The 22,988-nt window shown below is 30.6% G+C and overlaps 2 protein-coding genes across 2 annotated transcripts in view; both read left to right on the forward strand.

Annotated features, from left to right (window-relative positions):
- Nucleotides 1–22,988, forward strand: part of LOC129919921 (uncharacterized) — a 161,127-nt gene that overhangs the window by 6,641 nt on the left and 131,498 nt on the right. The window lies entirely within an intron of this gene.
- Nucleotides 373–2,169, forward strand: LOC129918103 (uncharacterized). The gene has a single exon (XM_055998452.1). It carries the CDS (start codon nucleotides 373–375, stop codon nucleotides 2,167–2,169), a length of 1,797 nt encoding a protein of 598 aa, XP_055854427.1.

Consider the following 22,988-nt stretch of genomic DNA (forward strand, 5'->3'; position numbering starts at 1 on the left):
AAAACATAAAACATAAAACATAAAACATAAAACATGGTTTGGCAACACCACAAAAAGCACTAACTATATAATCCTTCTCAAAGCCTAATTGTTATAAACAAAGCTGAATTAATTAACAATAAAACACGTGTGTTAAAAAAAAACATTGTAATATATGACATTGAGTTATTAATTCAAAACACACTTTTTTTAAGGGTAAACTGTTTCAAGTATGTATTCTTTAACATTACAAAAACAGCTGTAATTATACTCGACAAGAAATTAATTGGAAATCTGATAACAAAAATGATTAACTACATTTGATTAGAATAATTGGTATTTTAATAATTCCATAAGGACTAAAACATTAGTTACTCGCAAAACTTATCAGTCATGAATTTTCCTACAACAAGTTGTGTTTTACTGGCAGTGTTTTCTGCTGAATTTCTTACAACACAAGCTGAATTCTACTCAAAATTTTTGGATTTCATCGAAAATATCAAAAATTTGGAGAAATTTGATAGTATTCTTTTTCTGAAATCATCTGAGGAAACTTATTTTGATGAAAAGTTGATAGAAGAAGTTGGTATTCCAGTAATTCTTGCAACTGAAAATTCTTCATTTTACTTGAAACAAAATTTCAATGAAAATCTTCTAACAATAATTCAATTTGATGAAGAGAGTGCTGCTGCGGAAGAACTTCTTCAACGACTTTCAGAAATTCTTCAACATCTTCGATTTTGTAAGACAATTTTCATGCTAAAGAGTTTTTTAAGAAATGATGTGGTACTCAAGAGACTATTCAATTTCTGCTGGCAGAATAGAATGATCAATGTTGTAGCAGTTTTTCAAAATTTCGGAACTTCTTCGATTTTTTATAGCTACAGTAATTTCGGAATGTTCAAAATTGAAGAATTCACTTGGAGCAAGGAAGATTCTGTTGATGTTTTTCCAGATCGAATGCGAGATCTTCATAGAATAACATTACCAATTCTTTTCGGAGGATCAGAACCAGGAGTGATACTTTCAGGAAACGTTAATAGTAGTAAAATAGCTGGTGGTTTGATTTGGCATTTCTTCCACGCTTTTGCTAAGAGACATAATGCCAAATTGAACAGGTCAAGTGTTAGCACTACCTTATCCTCAAATCAAATGCATCGTCTTGTGTTTAATGAAACAATCGAAATAGCAGGTGCTAGTATGATAGTGGTGCAGTATCCAATTGAATGGTATTCTTATCCTTACCAAATGTACGATGTAAGTGTTATTCTACCTTTGGAGCCAAGCATTCCAATTTATAAGGTCTTTGCATATGTATTTCATGGGGAAGCATTTGGTTTACTTTTAGTGGTACTCATATCGCTATCTATTTCACTTGCAACAGCTGCTAAATTCACAGGATCAAGTCGAAAATTACGTGATTTTTTGTTCAACATCGATCCATTTCGTGGAATGTTAGGACAGTCAATAACTGAAGAACCAACAGCTCGTTTGAGTCTCAAAATCTTATACTCTCTGATATTTATGCTTGGAATCATAATGGTAACTTCATACGATGCATTTCTTCAGTCTTTCATGACCGAACCACCAAAGGAGAAATTCATAGAAACCTTTGAGGATCTTCAACATTCTGGTTTAAAAATTCTCGCCTACAAAGCTGATTTGGACACTTTAATGTACAAAATTCGACCAGATTTTATGAAAATCTATTCGAATTTATTTCAAGTCGAAACTGATTTTGAAATTCTTACAAAAACTCGAGATTCTCTAAATACTAAATATGCATTTACATCAAGTACAGCTAAATGGAATGTTTATGATAATCAACAAAAATTTTTTGGTCAACAATTGTTTCGTTGGTCTGAAACAATGTTGTTATTGGAAAAAAAGCTATCATCAATTTCGATGAATGAAAATTCAATTTATATGAAAACTTTGAATAATCATATTTTGGCAACACAAGCTAGTGGATTATTGGATTTTTGGACAAAGAGGGGATTTTTTGAATTGATGCAAGTTGGAAAGATTGAAAAGTTAGCTATAAAATCGAAGTCGACCTCTGAACCATTGAAAGTGGGAGATCTTAGATGGATTTTTACAGCTTTGGGATTTGCATTAGTGTTTGATAGTTTTTGTTTTATTGGAGAAATTTTTATTTTTAAATGGAAACGAAGTACTGTGGTTATTTAAATATTTGTATATTTTTGTGAAATTTTATAAAATCGGTTTGTGGTTTCAATTAAAATGAATAAAATATAAAATTTTTAATTCAATTGACTTGGCAGGTTTTGAATGTACCTGCAAACATAATTATCTCAAAGGCATGCTTTCAGATTTTAAGACTTCCTCCATTTCTTCTGAATTTTTGAGTTCTTGAGCAGGGTTGTAAGAAATTATATTTTTTAATGCATTTGCATTCCATTAAAAATTAAAAAAAAATATTATTGCAAATAAAAAAAATGCATTTAAAAAAATAATATATAAATAATTGCAACTGAAAAAAAATCTACATTAAACAAAAATTTTTTATTGCAACTGAAAAATATTTGAAAAGTATTTACACCATCTAAAAAGGTTTTGCATTACAAAACATGTTATTGCAACTGAAAAACATTTGCATTGAAAATAAAATTATTGGTGCAAAAAATTTTTTGCATTAAAAAAAAACGTTATTGCAACTTTTTTTTTATTGAAAATAGGTACCTACAAAATTTTATCCATTGAAAAAAAAAATGTAATTTTTATAATTATTATTTGTTGAATTTCTCAAAATTTTGACTTTTTGATCATACATTAGCTATGTCAACTATAATATTGAACCTTATGTTAGGTCAAATGGTAAAAATTGTAAGAAATTCGACGAATATTAATTTTTTTTTTTTCAATGCAGAAAATTTTTAATTTGCAGCAATTTTTTTTTTAATGCGAAATATTTTTATTTGCAGCAATTTTTTTTTCAGTTGCAATAAATATTTTTTTAACATCTCCTGAAACAAAAATGATACGATGCTGTATTTTAATTAAAAAAAACTTCATTCTTTTTGATTCTCATGGATTCATGTGACCAAAAAAGCAGAGATCTTGCATTTTGTTGATTCTCATGAGTAACCTCTTGTAAAAAAAAAAAAAACTTCGTTCTTGTTGATTCTCATGGATTCGTATGACCAATTTCAATAAGAACAAATTTAATGCTTTCGCTAATTTATATTAATTTTGACAACTTGTTCTCCTGAGTGAAACAGCAAGCTTGAAAACAAAAGTATGGTATGATTTATTTCTCTAAAAAGATTCCCCTAAAAATAGCGAAGCAATGAAAAGGTAATTTAGAAACCCTTAAAACAGTTATCAAAGGACTTTTATCCTTTTTTTCCAAAAACTAAGAGTTTAGAGTTAAGTCAAATATTCAACAGCTTTTCAATATTTAATGGTCCATGTTATTTTAGGTCATAAAAAGATAATTTACAAATACCCTCAACTCCAAATCAAACAATTCAAATACCTATAAATTCTATTTGACAACATTCTAATATACAAAATCCAAACAAAATCGTTGTCACTTAAGGATCCTCGCTTTTCGAAAGAAGAAGACAAATTCCTTTAATCTTCTATTCACACAATCAACATAACATCAACAACTATAACTTTACCTTCTTACATTAAAATAAGGACGCATTCACTTCCACCTAATGAGACCAAAGGCAAACACTCTTCTTTCAATTAATATTTAAATATGGTCTTTTGCTTTGTAAGTTTTACGATATTAAGGAATCATCATATTGAATATAGAAGACCTCCTCCTACAAAAATTAAACAGAAATAAATCCTATCGAGGTATGTATAAGAAGGTATTTGTGCAAATAAAAGGACACAAGTCGTAAATTTAACTTCCATCCATATTGATTTGCCTAATCAGCAAACAGCTTAAACTTTCCACCTTTTCGTTTTTGTTACGAAATCAATAAAAACATAAACAGGAACAAAAAAAATTGAAATATTTCCCTTTTCTTCCCCCAGTCGAAGAGTTCTCTGATTTTGTTTATTTAATTAGTCTGCTGCCAGGACCAAACTTCCTCGAGCGTAAAATACTTTTCAATTATTTTGAACAAAGCTAACAACAAAAAACAACAACAAAAAAGTTTAAAAAGAGACAAAATAAAAAAAAAAACATAGAAAACATAAGAAAACACAACAACAACCTCCTTCCCTTTGGTCCTTTTAGAAGGGAAAAACTTTTTGCACCAAGGATTAATTATCTCCCCTAAGAAATCTGCTTCGGCACGCCTTTCTGTTTCTTTCTTACAAGGCGCTGTACATTCTTGAAACAGGACATTTTCCGGTAGTTGTATTGAAATTGTTCGAATTTTAAGTCCTTAAGTCCTTTTTTTTTTGTGTGTGTGTAGTACTCCTAGCGCCACATCGACAACGACGACAAGAAGCGATAAAGGAAATACCGTTTAAGACACTTGACATATTCTATTTCCAATGGCTTGGGATGGGTTTTGGTCTGATTATATTATTTTAAGCCGGCCAAGGACTAATTGTAAGTCCTTCTGGAGTACTATTTCGCTTGTCTTCTTCCTAAGGATTATTAATTACCGCTTTCATATTCAATCATCCGTCATTTCTGTGATCGGTGGTGGAGTAAGAAGAGGACTAAAGACTGAGTGTGCCAGAAATAATTGTAATTAAGTTAACCATCAAGATTCATTCGAGAAGGAGGCTGAAACTGGGAGGTAGGACTTTTCGCCTTCTCAATTATAGGTATACAATTATTTCATACTCGCATACATATCCTGCGAATGAATGATGAAGATTAGAACATCCTCTTGAGAGCAAAACGAATTTATTTTTTTTTTTTCGTGTAGAATATAGACGAAAAAGAGTGCTTATTCTATCACAGTTGTTATTGAAGAACAAGGGATGTCAGGAACATGATAATAATTTTAGCCCATTTGTACAAAATGATATCCATGTTAGACATTGAGTTTCTCTAGACTCAACTTGACTAAAGTATCTGAGAGAATGGAATTTCGGGGGAGGCCAATTTGGTTTTTGCCTTTTTTTGACACGTGGCACTGAGGGGTACTCGTATATATAAATTATTCGCGATTTTGATCGATTTGATTTTAGGCTTTCTAGAGGAATTCTATGTTTTATTTTTTTTTGTCTGGTGTTCGTTTGCTTATTGTATGCTATATTACAGGGGTTATTAGTGTCGTCTCTGTGTTCAAGCTCAAAGTGGCATTGGATTTAATTGAAGAGGACATGAGTAATTAAGTTTTTCCCAAACAGGTCTTTTATGTGCAATGAGTGGAAAAATGTGATTTTGACTGGCAAGGCTTTGCGAAATTCTTAATTAAGATTTAATATGGTGCATATCTAAAAGGAATTTTTTGAAGTAGTTTTATGACGGATTGGATGTGACAGCTTGCTGGTAGTTTTTGACAAGTATTTCGTAAAATTTGATAATTAATCAATCACAATTAGAAGACTCTTCAGATATAAAACGGGTTGAAAGGGTGATGCTAAATATACACTTTGGTTATAAGGTATAATAAATACGTTTGTCGAAGTTCTCATCGAGGTTTGCTTAGGTTTATAAATGAAACAAAATGTGATGGAAAAAGAACTAAATAACATAGAAAACAACTGGCAATCATGTAAATAAATGGCAGAAAGAGAAACATAAAAAACATAGAATACTTGAATCATGAAGAAAACATAGAAAACATAGAAAACATAGACAACATAGACAACATAGAAAATGAAAAAAACATTGAAAACGAAGAAAACATTGAAGATAATTTAAATTGAGAGCTATGAATATTCATTCGTTATGATCTTTTACATGTCCGTTAAAATATGAAAGTACCTACATTTTGTAAAAAAGCAAAAAATATTAAAAACATTGAAAACATAGAAAATTTGCAACAAAATATATAAATTAATGTATTTAAAGCTTAATGCAATAAGACAAATATAAAAATTTGTAAAAAACAGGAATCACTAGGAAAACATAGAAAATTAAAAAAAAAAACATAGAATACGTAGAAAATGAAATATATTGATGAATTAAATCTAAGTCACTCTCAGTCTGCATTATGACTTTCACATTCAGTTTTTTTGAGCTTTGCTTAGACCTTAAAGGGCCTAAAATAAAGGTCTTTTTTTGCAATCGCAATTTTTGTGACATAAGTTAAATAAATCAATAATTATGAAATAACATAGAAAATCTGATATAGGTATAATAATCAAAATTGCCGAAAATAGGAAATTAGGGCCTGAATTGTTTCCATGTTGATTTTTTTCAATGAAAAAGTTTTCTCCAATACCATTTTTTATCCAAATCGAATTGCATTCCCCCTAATCTGCTAACAAACAGAAAAACACCAAACTAATTAACCAGAAGCAAACCACACCTCCCATTTCAAAAATTTGTTGATTAAAAAAAAAACATCCCGCAAACAAATAATTTTAATAAAATACTCGCCTCTACGTAATTGATTTGTACGCGAAGCCGCCTCAACATGTCCCCAGTGGGGTTTTAATCTTCAAACAAAAAGCCATTTGATTCAGTTTTTTTTTTATTATTTCTTTTTTTTTTTTTGTTTAAAAAAATGATTGTATCAACGCCCATCTTTAACTCAAAATACCACAAGACTTGCAACAACCCCCCCACCTTTTTTTTGCTCTCCTTTTCTTTGTCTTTCTGGTCTTGTTATTCGCGTTTTCAAAATAATAATTTTCCATATATTTGGTTTAATGAATTCATCATAAACCGCAATTACGGAACGGGTCTCTTCAGAAAGAGTGCATCTGGGTGTAAGGGGGTATCAAGCAAGCAGCACGGCATACTTTGACGACTATGTTTAATATTATTAATTTATTATGGGTGCGCGGTGGCTCCCTCTTTGCCTGCCAAAAAGTAATCAAAGAGCATGATGTCTTCATTTTGAATTCGGTCGACTGTAGTAAATTGGATTGGGAACAATTTTCATTCCCGACAAAAAAAAATTATTAAATTGCTTCAAAAATTAACCAAAAAAAAAAGAAACAGGAACACGAATTGAGTTTAAGTACATATATCTCCCTAGTTTTTTGGACCTGGCCTAATTATAGGGTTTCGGGAACTAAACCAGCAACCATATATGAAATGGAAAAGAATTGGGTTGTTTTGGTGCGCGGCTCACACAGAGGCGGGTTTCAAAATGTTCGTTTTTATTTTTTTTTTTTTTAGTGAACTGCTTTGCTCTGGGTCTCCTCTAAATTGAGACATCAAGGTATAAAAGTCTTAATTTTCAGAGGCGTTATCCTTATAGCGTCGTTTGGTTGTTTCGTTTCGGGTTTGATCTCTGGTTCTGAAAAATTAGGGCAGGTGTGGAGGACTTAATTTAGGGTTTTGAGATCGATTCTTTCCTGTTTTTGTTTTAGATACATTTTTTTTGTTACTTTATTTTTATACAACTTTTTTAATATTTGAAGGTCAAAATTGAAGATAATTACTTGAGGCTAGATTGACAGACACCAGATGTAGATTTATCAGGTGATAGAGAGAAATAAAATGCAAATTAGTGTCTAAAGGTGTGTCATTATTTGTGTATAGGGTTCTGTCTATTGCCGGAAGGATACATTATTTTCTGGGTTTTTAGTGAAACGTTTAGTTTCTAATAAGGTTGCCATTAGGTAGAATTTAGCAGTTGATTTAGTGTTGGCCATTGTTTTTTGCACAATTAAAATGTGTCTGGGGGTCTTAGAAAAAAAAAAAATTGTTGTTAATTGTAGAAGAATATCAAAAGGTTCATAATTTTTATTAAAAAATGCAAATGTTATAAAATAGTTACAAAATAACTATTTTTTTCTCTCAGTGCATTTTTAAAGATTTTTACTTTGTCATCTTACTTTATGACCTCCAGAATCATACTTTTTATGCGACACCTTTAAATTTCTTACTATTTCAATCGAAAATGGTGACACGAATCCATGAGAATCAACAAGAACGAAGTTTGTTGCTTCTTTTTAATTTAGATAGCACAGTTAGTGAATTGAAGAAAAAGATCTTAAAGAGACCTTTCTTTTGATGTGTCACTCGATGGATTTGGAGGAAATTTTTGAAAATGGATTTTTTTTAGGCAAGGGGTTAACCTTGATTTTTTCACGAAAATCCGAAAAAATAAATTTGTAATTTTTTACATACATAAAAAGATAGGCCTGTTCATTGTGAACTCGTATCTGTAAAGCAAAACTTGTTTCGAGTCTTTGATCAGAAAATATCAGCTTTAGAAGAAAAAAAAAACAAACACAACAAAAAATATTGCGAACGCAAATATTTCAGCAACCAAACTTTTTGTTTCCAGTTTTGAAAAGCTATTTATTTATTTAGACCCTTCTACGTATTGCTATAAAAACTTTTAATATTCCATTGATTAATTTAGTTAAGAGCTTGAAAAAGTAAAAATTAGAACCTATAAATCTTGAAAAAAAATTCAATTTTCTACCAAATCGAAATTTAAATTATATTCCCTAACATTCTCCATCGTAACCATAAACATTATTTGAGGTCCTAAAATAAAGCATGAAAACTTATATTATTTACCCGGTTGTAATTTTTATTATCGATTTTGTCGTAAAAACTCAAGAGGGTTTGGTACTATTAAAAATAAGAAAACAAGAAACTCTTATTTATACAGGTGTAACATTTCCACTGGATTTCTAAATGAATATAAAATAACAGCAAAACCTTAATTCAAGGCCTCATTGCAATAAAAAAAAAATCCAACAACAAGAAAAAGGATCACCACGCACAACAACAACTTGTCATCGTCTTTGTGGCATAAAATTCGAGAGCCTCTTTTCATCTTCCTCATCGTTGTCGTCCTCGTTCGTCCAGTACCTACTTTCTACACTCCTACAACAAGTCATCAGTTCCGCACACTCTAAAAGCATTCTTATCAAAAAATTGTGCTGGCATAAAAAGCCAAAATGACCCATTCTTCGAACATCAACATAACCTGTCCACTTAAGCTTCCCTTTCTTACAAAAGCCCCATCAAAAAAAAAAAAAACCCCCGCCCTCAAGAACAATAACACTCATAGAAAATGAAACATGACAACGTAAACTACTCAACTCTGTCCCAAGGATATTGTATACGAACCTACTCTTGAACAGAAATACAAAATTTTTTGTGATTCAAGGCGTTCAGCTTTTGTGTTTTCCTTCATCCCCATCCCCTCCCCTTTCTGTCCTTGGAGGAGTGCTGTGAAAATCACTTAACCGCACTACATCATCATTGATGCCACATCAACGCAACAATCATAAAACCAAGCCGCAAGTAACATTAAAGTTTTGTCCCGGTGTTTTACCATATTCTCCTTCTTACTCCTCCAATATCTACCCAGTTTTATATGATTGTGTTTCTATAGCCGAGAAAACGTATGGCACAAGCGCCACCAATAAAGTGTCCCTAATAAACTGAATTCATAGCTTTTCCAGTGTGTAAAAGGGAGGCGAAGGAAAAAAAAATTTACTGTAAAAAACCCTCTTTCGGGCAATCGAACAGGAACCTACAAAAAAACCCTACCCTTCTACCATCCATTTCTATCGGATAGCTCAGTCAGAGAACAACCACCCTGGAACAGGAAAAAAAAAACGAAAGGAAGTGCCGTCATTTTTCAATGCGAACTTCAAAACCAACACAAGGACAAAAAGGAGAATAAAATTTGCATAAATGTAGAAACACGTATGGAAGAGATTATCTGATCTCCTGACTTCTGTACTTCGTCGTCGTCGGTCGGCCTTGAGCCTGAGACATGTGTGTGTTTTCGATGCTCCTGATGGGTGTGGATGTTAAAAAAGGAAAGGGATTAAATTACACCAAGAGAACAAATTTTAATACATTTATCCAGAAAATAGTAGATATTTTTAAAAAGGGTTCACCGCTCCCCCTTCCCCTTCCTCACCCCTCCTCTGGATTTTTAATAAAGTCAGTATTTATCTTATTTGGCTTCTTTTTTACTTTTTTCTTTAAAAAATCATTTCTTTGCATAAATAATAGATTTTTTTTTATAAATTCCTTTTTTTTTGATAAAAATAAGAAAAAAAAAAAAATATTTGTTTGGGATTGTAAATATCAGCAACCGAACTTCTTAGAAAGTTTAGATTTTCACCATTTAATAGCTCGTGAAAAACCCTTTCGAATGATATGTAACTCGATGGATGTTCGAGTTTGGGAAATGCGTTTTTTTAGACTTTTCGACATCTATCCAAAAACAAAAAAAAAAAACAAAAAAAAATAAAATAGGAAAATCACCCTCAATTTCGCTGGTGAAATTCACCTTTAACTCATCGGCCTTTTTCAAATAGTAGAATTGGAAGAATTCCCCCCCCCCCTCCGCTTCTCCTACAAAAAAATAGGAATGTTGAACATAGAATCTACTCTCGAACCTTAGCACATAGTTTTTACCTCACACAGGAAAAGACCTTAAAAGGATTCCACACTTGGTGTGTCTTGTTTTTGTTTCATAGTTTTTGAAATAGTTTTGCATATTTTTCAACAAAAAAAAAATAGAGATAACCTCGAACTAGCTATCACTAGCAAGGATACCCATTCACTAGAGATGAAGGTATAAAGGAAGTAACCTACAAATGTATATATACTCTTTCTCATACTCCTCAGGGATAGTTTGGTTTTGGCTCTATGCTCTATAACACATAATGGTCATAGGTTGAAATATGAAAAATGATTTGAATTCTCATTTTTATTTTTTTATTTTTTTATTTTTTTTTTTTATTTTTTTTTAAATTTTGAAGTATTCATGGATCAAAGGCTTTGGGGGTTCAGTTAGATTACAGCCACGGGATATAGGTGTTATGAGTATATGACTGTGTGCTAAGAGAAAAATTTTATGTTTTTGTTTCAATAAAATATATATATATATTTCGTTTTTTGTATTGCTGGATTAAGTAAAATAAAAAAAAAAAAAAATATATATATTTTCATTTTATGAACTCTGTTGATCTTTTTTGAACGAGTTTTTTGTATAGGTAACTTTAACATTTGCAACCGTATCCGGAACCGGATTAGATATAAAATTTTAATTTGAATTTGTACTCTTTTTTTATAACGGATAATATTTAATATTCAATTGTAAAGGTGTTATGATTTTATAATGATTCATTTTTGTAGAGATCTTTTTTGAAACGAAAATCGTGGTTTTTGGAAAGAATTTTTTAAAGTTTTAATTTTTTTCTTTTAATGATAATTCTGTTTAATGACCAATAAAGAAAGATTCTAAATTGGATTGATTAGATTATAGGTACATTTCTCTGGGCGTTCCACAGCCCATAAATTTCCATAAAACCAATTAATGAGGAAGTGATACGAGGGCTAAAAAACTGTACGTGACAATCAAAGTCATTTTCAATCGTTCCTCTCTGTGTTCGCACGATGAAATTTGAAAATATTGTGGAACGCATTCAAGTGAAAGTTTGTGGAATGTATTTTTTTGTCATTTCACGAAGAAGTAAATGTCGTGAAATAAAGTTTGTGTAACGTATTCAAGTTTAGTCAAAAAAATTTCAATAATGTGGAACGCATTTATCAGTAAGTTGCTTTAGAGAACTGGAACCAACTGAAAAGCCATACTGTTTTTCAAACAACAATTTTACCTTCCAAATGAAATCAACATAGTGAACGCTAGATAATATTTTGGAACGTATTCATTTAAAAAAAAGTTAAGAAAGTGGAACGTACAAATATAATTACCATTTCAACAGACAACAGAAATAGTTTGTAGAACATATTTATTTTATTAGCGGACCAAAACATTAGGAATTTCTTACGATTGTGGAACATACAATAGAAAATAAGCATTCATAATTCTGTAAATAATTTAGCTTTCAAATAAAATTTTCTTGTTTTTTTTTTTACACAAAACTTATGTGGAACGTATAAGAACAATGTAGAAAGATTGTAAATGATGGAACTTATTTGTAAATCATCATAAAGCCGATTCCAAACTTTTTCCGGGCATGAAACGTCTTGAAAAAGTTTGTGGAATCTAAAAATTTTGCTGTAGAATTACAACATTTGCAAGTTCCGACTGTTGGTGGAACGTATCTTGAAAAACAACCACTTATTTTTGTATAGGGATGGGATTAAACTGTTATATGATAATTTGGTCAACAGTATTTAATTGGAATTCCAAGTTTCTAGTCTTACTGCGGTAAAAATTGAAAATGAGACATACAAAAAAACTGTGGAACGTATTCATTTCATTACATTTATGCAAAAATTGTGAATGAAAACTGTGAAATCGGTTTAATCCCCTTACGAGGCTAGAGGTATTTCAAGTATTACCATAAATACGTTCCACTGATTTAAATCAAAATTTCCACAGCATATATTAAGTCCCTTAAAACCTGTATATGAGGATTTGAACCAAAAATAAAAAATTCATCCAATTTGCCCTGATTCATATCATCAGATGAGAAATCAGATTATCACGACTAATTACAGTATCGACATTGATGCTTTTCAATAAACGTTGAATTCAAGAAGAAATTGTTATTCCTAACCTGAATAACACCTCGCCTACTCATATACATTTTTCACATCTTATCTCGTATTCCAGGTGACGAATGAGACTTTATCGTGGGAGTTGAGAAATTTGAATTATTGATTTTGTGTGGGCTAGTGCCGAAACCTTATACAAATTTGTTCGTTTTACCTTATCCATGAATCAAAAGGATAGAGGAATGAAGTAAAATTCCAATATATCTATACTATGGTAGAATCATTGTGGATTGTGAATCCACAAAAGCGGAACCGCCTAATTAAATAAAATTGGTTTAGTGCTATAAAAAGATTCAAGACGAGCCTCCTACTGCAATTCAATCATCATCGTCCTTATCTAAAGTTGTTATCTTTTTGCACCTTGTTTGTCACACCAGAGAGTGTATAAAGTGTGCAGGAGGTAACAAGACGGATAACGTCTTTCACAGCCCTAACCCTTTATTAGTCTCTCTTCGGAATTGGAATATGAATTGATTAGTTGATTAGTGGAATTGGTTTGATGAAGGTAACGAAGCAAAACCATAAGAACGTCGTCGTTTCCTTGTAGGAACCCCCCATTCCCCCAGAAAGTTGGTAGAGAGTCACACAAAATTCAGCAGCAAGAAGTGAATATTGCAGAAGATGATGATGATAATGATGATGTTCGTCGTCGTGTCTTAGTCGTCTTAAAAAGTGGATTGTGTTTATGTGGGAAATCTTATCGGCGGAATTCCAAACATGAAAATGTAATTTGATCGTCGGAATGATAAGTGCTTCTTCACTTCTTCTTCTTCATCGTCGTTCTCGTCGTCGTGTCGTCACCCGTGTGTCGTTTCTTCTGATGATGATATTCTTTGGTATGAAAACTTTGGTTTTGTATAAAAGGCAATTCACAATTTCGATGAATGGCACACATATGTAAAGGTATCTTCTGCGGATGTGTCATAAATATTCGATACTCTCAGGAAGACAAAAAAAAAAAAAATAGAAATATACGATACGAGCTTAATCTGATGGCTCTCGGGTGTGTGCTAATCTTATTGATGGTAATATCCACGAGATTTGGTATACATTTTTTGAAGTGGATCAGTGGCAAGATAAAATCTGCGTAGGAGCTATTTGGATGAATATTTTTATTCGATATAAGATATTGATGGGTTTTTTTCGAATATATTCTTATTCTTTCGTGTTTCATATTGTTTAACCATAAGACAATAAATTTTGATTAGAGAGAGAGAGATGAGAGCGATGGGAAAGATGGTGTCAGAAGATACCTTTTAGAACATTATTTTTCACTTGATTTTTTTGGGAAGATTTCTTCAATCTGATAAGATTTTGGATATTCATTGTTTTGAGATTAGATTTTTTTTATTTTAATGGTGTGACATGTGTTTTACTATTATTTTAGATTTAATTTAAGTTTTTGGATGAATTTTAAGTAGAAAAGGAAATGATAAATTGGTAATATATCATGATTATAATAATGTTACACCTGTTTTATGGTTTCCGGGAGTAAATTTTAAGTTAAAACACTCTGTTTTTGATGGTATATCCCACTTCTCACTCTTTGAATTTTTTTAATTCGTAGTTAGTTTTACTCCAGGGTTATTTTTCAAATAAATAGGTACTTTTTTAGTCTAGTTTGAAAAATAATTATAAAGACGATTCCAAACTTTTTCAGACAAAAAACTCCTTGAAAAAGAAGTTTGTGGAACGTAGATACCATACTAGAGAAATACTTTATTTGCAAGTTCATTGCAAGTCCATTGTGGAACGTATCTTGAAAATCGAATGCTCTTTTGACTTGCGATATAGGTACTATAATATTAAGTTATATGCATTCGTACAAAAAAAAATTCAGATAATATTTTTCCATGACATTACGATGATGCCAAAAAAGTGGATCGATCCCGGAAGTCCGTCTTTCTATCTGTCTGTATACAAAGCTACAGCCGATTAATGTTATACTTGGTTACTTGGCGACTCTCCAGAGGGGTTTTTGGAATTAATTTTTTTGGACCAAAAATTACGATGAATTTGCTCGAAAATGGCTCCAACGATTTTGTAAAAAAAAATTCAAATGTAAGATTTGATGAAAAAAAACTTTTTTTGAAAATTATTATTTTTTCAAAATAAAGGAAAAAAAACTTTTTTTGAAAGTCAATTTTTTTTCAAAATAAAAAAAAAATTTGAAAAAATTAATATTTGGATTTAAAAAAAAAAATATTGAAATTTTTTTTTTGAAAAATCAAATTTTCGAAAACCGGACATTGAATTTTTTTGAAATTTTGGTTATAGATGTTGATTAGTGATTTCTACAAAATGGCATATAAATTTTATTTTTAAACTTTTTTTACAAAAAATCATTTATAAAAAATTAGTTTTTTTTAAAAAAACGGCTCTAACGATTTTGAATTTTTTTTCTAAAAATCCATCTTAGTAAAACAAATGAAATTGCATACTTGTTTTGTTGGGCAATTTAATTTCAGATGTTGTTTTATTATTTTGAAAAACGATTTTTATGTTTTTTTTTCTTAAATTTTATATTTGTTTTTTTTTTTTTATACCTACAATAATTACATTGAACCCTAAGAGCAAGTTCGTGTGACCCAGTCGTGCATTTTATCTTGTATAGAGCTAGAATTAAATTGTAATATCAACAGTAGGTAATACATAAAAACTGGTGTGGAACATATTTATTTGAATTGATTTATTTTGTAAAGTAAAGCGAGTAAAACTGTGGAATTTGTTCAATCGTCACTCATACAAGCCCAAACATATTTCAAATATTACCATAAATACGTCCCAAAAATATTCATCATAGGTTCCACAATATATTACATCCCATTTAACCTGTTTATGGGGATCTAAATCAGTTATAATTCAAGACACAAAAATCATTGCATCTCTCAAAAAAACACCCTTTGAATTTTGAAAAATTTAACCAAGTCGAAGAACTCCTTCAATTCCCATGAGGATGTTTGTTGATAACTTGAAAAAATTCCATCATCATTTTTAAAGTCTGAATTCCTTAAAATTAAATTCCCATATCAAACTACTGACAGTTTTTTTTTTAATGTGTGAAAGAAAGAGGAATTAAATTAAAATAAAAGAATTAAAACCGAACACCATCTCCGCTACGACCTCCCAGACGTTACGGTCTATTGCAATATTTATAATTTTTTTGTCATTCAGTATCCAAGACACTGTAAACAGTATATCAGTGAAATGATATGTTGCCCCCCAAAAGTAAATTTTCTTGTCAACTTTAAAAATGATGATGATTTGGTGGAATTTTTTGTCGCCGAACTGCGTGTTGACGCCCCTTGGTGCATTGCATGACATTATGTGTAGAAAAATGATTGAGGCAATCTTTCATCACCGAACTAAAAAATACGCCCTCTTGTTGAGTAAATTGGAAAAATGAGTTTAGAAAAAAATTGTGTGTCACGTAAGTAAATTGAATTATCTTTATATTTTTGTGAGATAATTTAAAAAAAATCAATGACAGTGTTTTGGGGCGTTTATGGTGTATACCTAAGCTTTGAATAATAAGTAGATTCAAGCCGGTGAAGACTCTATGTTCCACAAAGAGTTTGGGCTGGTAGCTACCTACCTTACCTTACTAACAAGTCATCTTTTCAAATATACTTATACCGTTATATTTATTTTTGAAAAATGTTACTTTACTGATTTCTTGGGAATATTTCTCAATTTGCATTTCAACTCGCCGAAAATTTCATCTTCTTTTCTAACCACAAATTGATTGATTAACATAAAATGCATATTGAAAACTCCTGTTAATCAGAAACACTATACGAGTGTTCAACAGCAGTCAAAGGAAAAGAAATATCCTCCTACTGTTCTTTTCTTGCTTAGAAGATATTTTTCGTAACAAAAACCAAGAAAAAACCACATCAATAACTCAATCGACAGAAAGTAAAAAAAAAATAAAAGTAGGAGGGTTGCAACTGGAATTGAGTTATAAGGAGTTGAATTTTTCGACACTTCTTCTTCTAAAGACGAAGCGCGTTTCTAGTGAAAGGACAATAATACAACACAAAAAAAAAAACATTTCAAAGGAATCCGGTATTTCTTGTCTTTTGTATTCGGAAATATTGTTGTCTTGTCCTCGAATGAATAAAAGCAACAACTGTGCGATTATCGGTTGGTTTGGTACTCTATTGTCAGTACAAATGACCGCATTTAGTTAACTGACTTTTTATTCGAGCTCATCAATCATTTTGGTATAAGTTTTTTTTTTTTTCTTTTTGTGGTTTTAATATCCACCTACGGCAGACAGTCGTCCTTTTTAGTTTTGTGCGGTGATAAAAATATAACAGAACAGCAGATGATAGTTTGAATTTCAAAGGAAGTGATACCTTCTATAGGTGTTAACAGTGATGTTTTATGTTTTATCGACAAGGACTTTCCTTAAAGGATATAATATGTAAGTCTTTTTTTTTTGAACATAAGGTTAAATGAAGATATTTTATAGGTGTTTTCATCGGAGTCATAAAAATAAGTTTGTTAGTAGATGGTTTTTGATAGAAAGGAAATGATGATAATTCTTTGTTTTTTTTTTGTGTTTAATGTAGGGTGATAGCGTTTTAATTCTTGGAACGAATTCAGATCTTAAACAGCTGACGGGCATCAGGCGAGGTATTAGAAATATAGTTTTTATATAGGTTTCTTAATATTCTTGACATTTTTCACCTTTTGCTATATATTTTTTTTTGGATAAGAGAGATTGCTATTGAAAATTTATGTTGTGGAATGCATTTATTTTTTTGGTATACAAAGCTTAAGTGTAAACAACTTTGAATCTTCTAAGATTAACATTTAAGTAATTGCAGAAAACAAAAATATTTCAAAGTTAAATAAGTAGTATTTTCAACATATTGGTCACTTAACTCAAATATTTACACTATCATTTTTTTTAACAAAGAATCTTTAGTTTAAGAAAAAATAGATACATAATGTACCTATTTCTACTTCACCTGAACTTAATATGTATAAAAACAATTTTCTTTAATAAGTGAAATGTAAAGATTTTGATAAAGCATTTCACATAAAAAGTTGTGGATCATAACGATTTCGCTCACTTTTTACGTCCTTTTAGAAATTGAATTTGAATACGTTCCACAACCGGTGAATTTTAATACCCTAACATTCAAATTAAAACAAAAATTAGGAATTTGAGAGAAATTTTGGTAAATATAGTTTTTCGTTTTTCTCAAATTGTGGAACATAACATGCCAAATTTCACCTGCATTGATTTCGCATTAGAAAATAATCCAATATTTATCTGTTGTCAAATATCCACAAATTAAAAATGTGATGTGACAGTTTTTAATTTCATTTTATAAATTTGGACCTAATTTTTGATTTCACACTTGAGGTGTGTCATTACCTATAAAAATGTGGTCTTTTGCAACTCAATTAAAATTAGTTTTGCTTAAGATGTTGTGGAACATATTTATTTGTCATCTAATTTTTCCCACAGTGATGATTGATGTGAAAGAAGATGTGGAACGTGTAGATTTTAGTATTTTTTTCAATAATCCTTGTACTCAGCTTAGTTGTAAGTGAAATATTAAACATTCCACAAATTTTTTTCGGTTAAATGCCCCTTTAAAAGTTGTGGAAAGCATTCATTTTTCACTTCTTAAAAATTTTGAATAAAACGTAGATTCTGGTTACTTTTGTAATAAAAGTCTTATAGGTAGGTACCCTATCCACAAGCAGTTTCTCTTACTTTTTTCTAGGAGTAAAATAATACTTATTGCTTACAAAACGTAGATAACTGTTTATTCGCCTGAAAATACTCTAGTAGGGAATCTAAAAACCTTGAACTATAATCATGAAATGAAAAAGAAATACGTTCCACAATATGAACTTTTTCAAAATATTTCTTAAATGAAAGAACTTAAGTGACTCCACATTTTTTTTCCAGAGTGATGCGGAATGCAATGATACAAAATTTACCTTTAAGTTTTCTTATTATGGATATTACATTTGCAAATGAAATGGCTTGTTGTTAATTTTCTCGTCAAAATTCATTAGAATTTATTATACTCCTATCATAATTATAATTAATTTTAACGTTTTGGCAAAATAATTCATTCAAGTACTACGTTGGGAAATTTTAAAATTCCCCCTTCAATGCAGTTTTTTACCACTTTACAAAAGAAAGGTAATGAATTCCCCAAGGACTTATGAATTTTCAATCCAATCAACCTCCTTCTCTTATAATTAACAAAAATTAAACTTACAACCACTTTATTCTAAAAGCCTTCTTTCTGTCAAAATTGTATCAAGAAAAAAATATAACTAAGCTACTTTCAAAATTGAAGTGAAATGCCAAAAATCACTTAAACTTATAAAAAAATTTCACTTCCATCTAACTTCTATTGTAATATTTCTGACAGCTATTCTGTCAATTTGACATCTCTTTAGTAGTTTCTTTATACTTCGAAATAACAACAACAACAATATCAACTATTAAATACTCTTGCGTGTAAATTCTGATTGACATCCTTCTGACACATTTGTATTTCTATTCAAAGTTTCCCTTCTTCAATTTTTCACTACAACCAAACCAAACATTCATTTCGCAACATCAAAAAAAATACATTACACAAAACTTTTATGCCCAAATTCCTCAGGGGAATCCCAAAATGTGAAAATAGACCTAACTTATAACAATCACTCAGGATTGAGTTTCTCTCTCTCTCTCTCATTTGGCAAGTTTTTTTTTTCTTTGTCTCGTCGAAACAGAAACACATCCCGAATCCATCCCCTTGAGAAATGTCATATCTTTTGTATTTCTCCAAGAGACCATAATAATATAACAAGCAACCCATCACCCTTCAGTGCGAGAGATGTCAATGTCGATGTTTTAACGGTCCATCGGACACACTTGACACTCTAGATGCGCCACACCAATATAACAGTTGCGGTACGCAAAATAGAAGAAGAACGATAAGGGTCTATACGCACTCAACTCATGTGCGAATAAGGGTTAGGTCTCTGCCGACTTCGGAGCACACTAACTAACCCTTCTCAAAAAATTCGAAATTTCATTACTTTTGTTGGATTCCCATTCTTGTTGGGCTGTTGTCAGGGCGAGGTAAAAAAAAAGTTACTTTTTTGTTCTTTGGAGAATGATAGTATTGGGTTCTTCTTGTGTTTCGAAAAAGAGGACAGGGACATGTTAGATACCTTTAACCTTTACGCACCTCTCTCTGGTGAGTCGTATTTTGAAAACTTTCGATTTTGTGCTTGACTGAGTGAGTAATGAAGTTGGAACGTAAGAAACTTTTGCAGTGTTGAGGGTTTTGAATATTGGCTTTATTATTTACAGTAGAGTCCGAATTTTTTAACAGGCTTTTGGGATATTACTATGGTAAAGTTTGGCCAATTTGGACAACTGCATTCAAAAGTTTTAACATATATTATCTTATTTTAAAGAAGCCTAATCAGAAGTTCGTTGGAGTTTTTCTGTGAAAATATAATTCACATCCAGTTTTACATTTTTGCATTCACAAAAGTGCATACAAAAACTGAAATTAAGTGATGTCTGCTATCTCAGACAGATATTTATTGACAAAATCAGACTGAATTTAGGTGACGTATGATATCTCAGACAGATATTAAGCAATTTCTGCTATATCCAATTGAAACAAGGTGAGGTCTGATATCATTGGATGAGTTTTAGCGATGTCTGGTATATCAGACAAAATTTTATTGACGAATTTTGACTTTAATTACTGATATTTATTGACTTTTGCTATTTCCAATTGAACTTCATTGAAGTCTGCTGTCTTTTTCTCATACTAAGCGATGTCTGTCTGTTATAGCAGACAGAAATTTATTGACCAACTCAGGCTCTCTTTAACTGAAGTTTGATGTCTCAGACAGAAATTAACACACTTTTATCTTCCAATTGAACTTTAGTCTGCTTTCCTAAGCTGAGATTCAGTGTCGTCTGTTTTATCAGACAAAAGTTAGTTGATGAATTAAGACTTAAAATAAGTGAAATTAACCAATGTCTGCTCTATCAGACAAAAATTTATTAATGAACTGGAATTAAATTAAGGTGATGTCTGCTATTACAGATAGAAATTAAGCAAATTCTATTATATCCAATTCAAAAAGGGATAAGTTTAAGCGATGTCTGCTATATCAGACAAAAAAAATACTGAATAACTCAGACTGAATCACGGTGACATCTGCTATATTTCAGACAGAAATATAGCAATTTTTGTTATATTGAACTCAACATTAGTGAAGTCTGCTATCTTTGGCTGAATTTAAGAGTTGTCTGTTAAATCAGACATTAGTTTATTAACGAAATCAGACTAATTAAGTGGCGTCTGTAATTTTATACTGAAATTAAGTGACTTCTGGTATTTCCAATTGAACTATTTTCCTTGGCCAATGTCTGCTCTTTCAGACAGAAATTTTTTTGACGAACTGAGATTGAATAAGGGTGACGTCTGCTGTTTCAGAAAAAAAATTCAGTGACTTAAGCTGTCTTGGATAAACATAAGCGATGTCTGCTTTTTCAGACAAAATTTTAATAACGAACTCAGGCTCAAATTAAGTGAAGTTTTTGATGTCAGACAGAAATATATGACCTCTTCTTACTCTATTAAAGCTTCAGTGACGTCTGCTTTCCTTGGCATATATTCAGTAAGGTCTCCAACAAAGTGGAATTTCACAATCATTTGGACCTTCTAATAAATCAGAACTTTTCTGTCAAATTCATTACTTTACGTGTCCACCTTTTCTAGACTCTACTGTTATTGCATATATGGGTCTTTGAATATTGGTTATTATAAGGTCTAACAACTTCCTTCCAAGTTTATTTATATTATTTTTTATCATTTCTTGGAAAAAAAAAATTCCAAAAGTCCTTTAGGGTAAGGATTCGATTTGAATTTTGATTAGAGATTAAAAAAAAAAAACTGGAAAGAAAGTAAAAAAATATATCCCTTCTCAAAAGAAAATATATTTAGCCATCTGAATAATTCCCGAGGCTAGATTATGTCATCGTGTGCGCAAAAATTATAATCCTAGATCATTATTAGGGGTTATTACCCTTTTTGTTTGGTGTTGAGATAATATTTTTTGACACGTCCTATCTTTCCTTCATCTTTTAGTAGATACACTCTTTTATATTGATGACGGTGTTGTTATTAAAAGGGATTAGTTATAAATATATAGTTGCAATAGAAACCCTGAAGCGATAAAGAGAGACTGTAAGTACCGTTATTTAATTTTTTTTTTTTTTTGTTATTTGGAATGGGTAACAGTTGATTGACCGTCATTATTTAGCTTAAGGATATAAATTTTATGAGAAATTGATGAGACTTTATAAAAATATGAATTACGATAATCGATATAACAAAGTGTATAGAGCTAGTATCCTTTAAGCCCCCCCAAGGGTTTAATATATAAATATAGGTAATATAGAGGAATTATTTTAACAATTTATTGGAAAAAATAGGAAGGAGGTGTCAAGAGTGTCACTTTGGGGTTTTTATTAGATTATTATAGATTGTAAAGAGTGGCAATAAATTATAAAGGGGGTTTGTTGAAGAACACCCAAAATGGGGAAGGCGGTGGAGTTGGTATTATTGAATTCACCTGCACAAAAAATAAAAAAATAAAAAGTGCCTTGTTTGTAGGAGGTATCTCTTGATGTATGTTTTTAAACGGAAGACAAGGTACATATTTTTTTTAAATCAAACTCATATTGTAGAAAATTATGTTGTTTCAGGCTCCAATGAAAACTTTAAAGTGAATGGGTAAGTCACTTTTGCAACAGCAAAATCATTTAATCCATTAAATTAAGATTTTTCATTTTCACTCTGCTTTAGCTAACACTTTCTTATGAAGGCACGAGGCACGACTTTTATATACAATTTTAATTGTGGAACTTATTTTGTTTTTGTTTCGAGAAAAATAAGTTTCTACTAGGGTTTTCATTTTTTCATCTGGGTAAAGAATTGCAAAACAAAAAAAATAATTAATTTCACGAAAAGTTAATATTTAAATTTCAGAGCTTAAAACAAAAACAACCAAAAAACACGTTCCACAATTACATTTGTAGAAAATTTATGTGGTTTTAGTTTATCTTTATTCTTTATAGGATAAACTAAACTTTCAAAAAAATAACTTAAAAGAACCTTAAAGATTTTTTTTTTTAATTATAAATCAATGATTTCAATAATTTTAAAATTTGTGGAACGTAAAAAGGGTTTTCTATGTTATTTTCTTTAGCAAGTTTGATCAATCACTTTTGTATGCCATTTGTGGAACCTATATTTTGGCCATATACACCATTTAACCAAGTGAAAATAAAATATTAATGAGTTCCACAACTTTTCATACTAATTTGAAGTAAAATTAATGCATTCCACAATATGAAACGACATATAAAAATAATTTG

Source organism: Episyrphus balteatus, chromosome 4, assembly GCF_945859705.1.
Source record: "Episyrphus balteatus chromosome 4, idEpiBalt1.1, whole genome shotgun sequence".
Lineage (NCBI taxonomy): Eukaryota > Metazoa > Arthropoda > Insecta > Diptera > Syrphidae > Episyrphus > Episyrphus balteatus.

Excerpts from the sequence above, each read along its gene's own strand:
- LOC129918103 (XM_055998452.1), top strand. The coding sequence starts at position 373 with ATGAATTTTCCTACAACAAGTTGTGTTTTACTGGCAGTGTTTTCTGCT.